At 40.9% G+C, this 4496-nt stretch overlaps 1 protein-coding gene across 1 annotated transcript; it reads left to right on the top strand.

The window, feature by feature from the left end:
• The first annotated feature begins 347 nt into the window (after window positions 1-347).
• Gng11 (G protein subunit gamma 11) lies at window positions 348-4262 on the top strand. Its single transcript, XM_006991200.4, has 2 exons — window positions 348-579; window positions 3845-4262. The coding sequence occupies exons 1-2, from the start codon at window positions 484-486 to the stop codon at window positions 3968-3970; spliced, it is 222 nt and encodes a 73-aa protein (XP_006991262.1). The 5' UTR covers window positions 348-483; the 3' UTR covers window positions 3971-4262.
• Window positions 4263-4496: the final 234 nt, after the last annotated feature.

The raw sequence follows: 4496 nt of genomic DNA, 5'->3' as shown, positions 1-4496 counted from the left end.
AGTGTCCTTTTCCTGGCTTTAAACAAAACCCGGATGCAAGTTGGACAGACCCACACATATACAAAATAAAGGAACAAAAGTAAAACTTTTGTCTCTAGCCCAGCAGCTCCCGCGGGCGTGGCAAGGGTCCTGCGCCAGGACTGCCCAGAGCTGCAACCTGGTCCTGCAGGGTCTGCAGCCTGCCCAGAGCAGCCAGGAGGATGTCTCATACTTAACCCTCAGCAAGCTGCCTGGCGACAGGGCTGGTGGGGCCTGGAGAAGTCGCCTTGAGGTTGCTTGGACTCTGGGAAAGGCCATTGGGAGCAGGCTTGGGCAGGAAGCCGAGCCCCGGGGGAGCTGGGAGCAGCGGTTCCCGAGCCAGTCACGTCCTGCGCAGGGGGCGGGTAGCCTGGGCCGGCGGGTATTTGGGGAAGCGTCCTGGTTCTAGGCGCTCCCAGTGGCTCCCTTGCACAAGTGACTCCTGGGCCCAGTTCTGGGGCAAAGATGCCTGCCCTTCACATGGAGGATCTGCCGGAAAAGGAAAAGCTGAAGATGGAGGTTGAGCAACTTCGCAAAGAAGTGAAGTTGCAGAGACAACAGGTAAGGTGTCTGTCTATTCCAGAATTCTCTCTCAGAAGTGCACCAAGGTCAGGATTCCCTGGTTAGCCAGTTTGGTTTTCTTCTGGCAGCTTCTCTTTAGGGGGGCTGTGGTAGAAGCTTAGAGCTGTTAGATGATGTGGGGGGAATCGCAAAAGATGAAAAGAACCAGGAATTAATAAGGAACAAAAAGTCAGATATCGTCAACACAGTCCCAGTGCTGGGGACACAAACATATTACGAAAAAGGCTGCTGGTTTCTATTCTGGGAAAGATTTGTATGAAAGAATTCTTCTAAAACCACATTTTAGCTTCGAGTTTGCACCCACTGGGGCTTAAGAGCAAACTGCCTGAATTTCAGTTATGTATTTGAACATTTTATGCAGTTTCCAACTCCTCTTGTAAGTGTGCAAATAACTAATACAGTGTTTTCTGTATTTACTTATAAACATAATTATATTTATACTGAAGGACATATGGTTGCAAAAAAAAAATTACAGGCTGGGTGTGGTGGTACATGCCTGTAATTCCCAAGCACTTAGAAAGTGGAGGCAGGAGGGTCAAGAGTTCCAGGCCAGCCTGGCCATAAAATGAAAAAAATATTCCTGAGTCCCCACTGAAATCCATGGAAGGCTTGGAATTTTTACTTCAATTTCTTGCTGGCTATAGAAGCCTTCATTACATTAATCTCTTCTCACTCTGTGAGGCAACCTGTAGTTTAGAAAAAGGCTTTTGGTTTAGTTTGTTCATTTCAAAGAAAATTATTCTTTTCTCCACCACAGGAAATTTTTGAACTGATTTTGTTTCTAAAACTTTGGGGGTGCTGGAGTTTAAACTCAGGGCATTGTATATGTGGTCACCCCTAAGTCACACCCCAGACTCTGATTTTATCTTCAGTTTATAGTTTAATATTTGAAAAAAAAATTAAAAGAAATGGAAACCTAGCTAATAATATAAACAGGTTCTAAACATGCATAAGGAGAGTTCTAATATTCCTCAGTGATCATTGGAAGATGCTGGAACTTCCTGGGTTTCACTTTTTTATGCACCCTCCCAATTTAGCCCTTTGCTTCATACAAATTCACATTATTCCTAGATTTCACAGTGAGATATCCTGTCTTTCTTATGACTTTAAGAAATCATGTGGTTAGAGGAATAAGGCCTTTGAGAGGACCATAGGATAATCTTGTTTTCCTGAAGGGGGCTGTTTTGAATGGTGACAAAGCCCTGAGTTGGGCAGGGTTAGCTCGAGGATTGCACATTAAACAGCAGTGTGTATGCTGAAATAATGGTTTGCCTTTGCAGAGCTGGGATGTTTGAATATTTAGCATCCCTGTGTAGAAGTTACAGGGTGTGGGGAAAGGACGAATTTCTTCTTTCAATTTCAACTTAGACATCAGGCAGCATCCTGGGTGTGTCAATGTAGAAATCATGCATCACGTGTTTGCAGTTTCTCCTGGGGAGCCACCTCAACCCCAGGGCACACACTACATCACAGGTCTTCCAACTCCCAAAACTCTAGGTGTCTGCTAGGAAGACAGAAAGATTTAGGGTGATTCTTCCTGGACATACAGAGGGCCACTCATGCCTCACAGTTCTCAAACATTTTATTTTAGTAGGAAGTATAAAGGATTATATTAGTGCTGGGTGAGCACTGTGGTGCTTCGATACCACTCAAGCCCTCACTTGACAGAAGAAAAACCCTTCAGTCCCAGAGAAGCTAACTAGTTCCTTCCACACCACCACAGAGAACCACACTGCAAGTGCTTCAAGAGTGTTTCTACCTGTGCCCTCCACATTATCCTGTCAATTTTTGGTTGGCACCTGGGGTATGTACTCTGCTCAAGCACATTCACAGGTCACATCTGGCTGCAGCTAACTAATTAGTGATCAGATGTATTCTCTCAATTATAGAAGGAGCAATTATCCTCTCTCAGAGGTTACAGACATTTTCAGAAACCCAATGAAGAAGCCTCTGCAAGAATGGTGGGAAACATGGGTCTTATTCAAGTGTTTCACTGGACCACAGAGTCCAGGTTTTTAACAGTCACTTTATCAGCCCTGAGAATAAAACACAGGTACTATGAGTGCCAGCAATACTTAGATTCTTAGCAGGATATTATTTATGATCACATTTTAATTCCTGTAACTGTTTGACCTAGTTTTAAATTTTGGACCAGTGGGTTCTATATATTGCTGTGAAAACAGGGCTTCAGGGTATGGGAAGGAGATAATGATATAATATATAATGAGATTTCTATTTTTGTTTATTTTTTAATTTAATTCTCTTTTTAATTTCTAGTATTTCACAATTATGCATGATATATTAACACTGTGGTATCTGCACTTATTTATAAATAATTATGCATGTTTGGAGATCTATATGTAAACATGTTTAGTGAGACCCACGCAAAGGCTACTAATTTAAATCACAAATCATTGTTGATAGTACCCACTTTTCATCAGTCTCTAATTTTTTACTACAAACTTCTTACTTGCAAAACAGACCTTTATGATAACAGTCAATCTTACTTTTTATTTCCCATTTACTTCCCTTTTTTAAAACAAAAACAAAAAACCCTGCAACTTGTCTCTTACTGGTAGAATTTTGAAAAAACTATTCAATCCTGTCCTAGTGGGAGAAAAGTTTAAGCTGATTCCCTACATGCCAGAGTCTCAGCTAAGCCTGCTAAGCCCCTAGAAAAGCCATTCTTAATCATTGTCTTACTTGTCAGAGGAATTCTGAGACAAGACTTCTAGTGAGGTATGTTGACAAATCGAACATGTCCAGCCAGGCTTTCCCACCACTTGTATGAGTATCACTGTGACTACACGGAGTTCTGGAGTGTGGCATAAGCCCTCACGTGAAAACAGTGACACAGCCCTTAACATCTGGAGGTTGACTAACAGCTGACTGATATCTAGACAATTCAAAGATGATAGATTTGTTGTAAGCATATTTTAGAGCATAAGGAAATCATGTGACAAATATGAATAGAAATTTTCATGGATAAACTATTAATACAATGACTCCAAATCATTTTGTTTCTTGAACAATAAAGTACTTTCTCATAGACTGTATCACATATATAAACAGAATAAGAATCAAAATATTAGGGTATAGGAGGAATTTTTAAAATAATATTAATTTTAAAAATTAAAGCTTATTTACTGAATTATAATAACTTCACAAAAAGCCTGTGGCAAAGTTTAATATCCTTGACCTAATTTATTTCTTTTGATCACTCCCCCGTTTTTTTATACTTCAGGTGTCTAAATGTTCTGAAGAAATAAAGAACTATATCGAAGAACGTTCTGGAGATGATCCTCTGGTGAAGGGAATCCCAGAAGACAAGAATCCCTTTAAAGAAAAGGGCAGCTGTGTCATTTCTTAAAGAACTCTGGAGGAAACTATATTTTCAGTTGGGGCAAGTTGCTCTTTTATTCCCCCCCCCCAAATAAAACCAAAGTGTGTGTTAAAGAAGGAAAAAACAATGTAATTGAGAAAAAAGGGTTGTAAGCACTCTCCAGGCAGTTTATGTATGAAAAATACCTGCTTCTCATCTTTGCTCACGTTACTCCGCTTTTCAAAGGGCAGAACAGCTGACGTGCAGTTGTGGGACAAAGCCGTGACTCTCCCCTTTTAGTATGCTGCTTACTGCCTCCAATAAAGTTTTTCTTGGGAAAGTTAGTGGTGGTGATTTAAGCCAGCACACTGCATATGTTAACTCTTGAATTTCCTTCTATAACCTCTTCAGTGTTTGGGGGGAAGTATTGTAGGATTGGGAATGTGATCTGACACGTTTGTGGATCCAGCTCTCCCTGCTTCCAGTGTTTCCAATGCCAAATTCTGACTTCTGGAATGTGTTTGATCTAACTTCAACTATTAGGAAACCGAGCAGATAGAATTCCTAATGACAT

The sequence above is a fragment of the Peromyscus maniculatus genome, chromosome 3 (genome assembly GCF_049852395.1).
Source record: "Peromyscus maniculatus bairdii isolate BWxNUB_F1_BW_parent chromosome 3, HU_Pman_BW_mat_3.1, whole genome shotgun sequence".
Lineage (NCBI taxonomy): Eukaryota > Metazoa > Chordata > Mammalia > Rodentia > Cricetidae > Peromyscus > Peromyscus maniculatus.
Note: the sequence above shows the minus strand (reverse complement) of the source record. Positions and strands in the feature narration are given on the sequence as shown.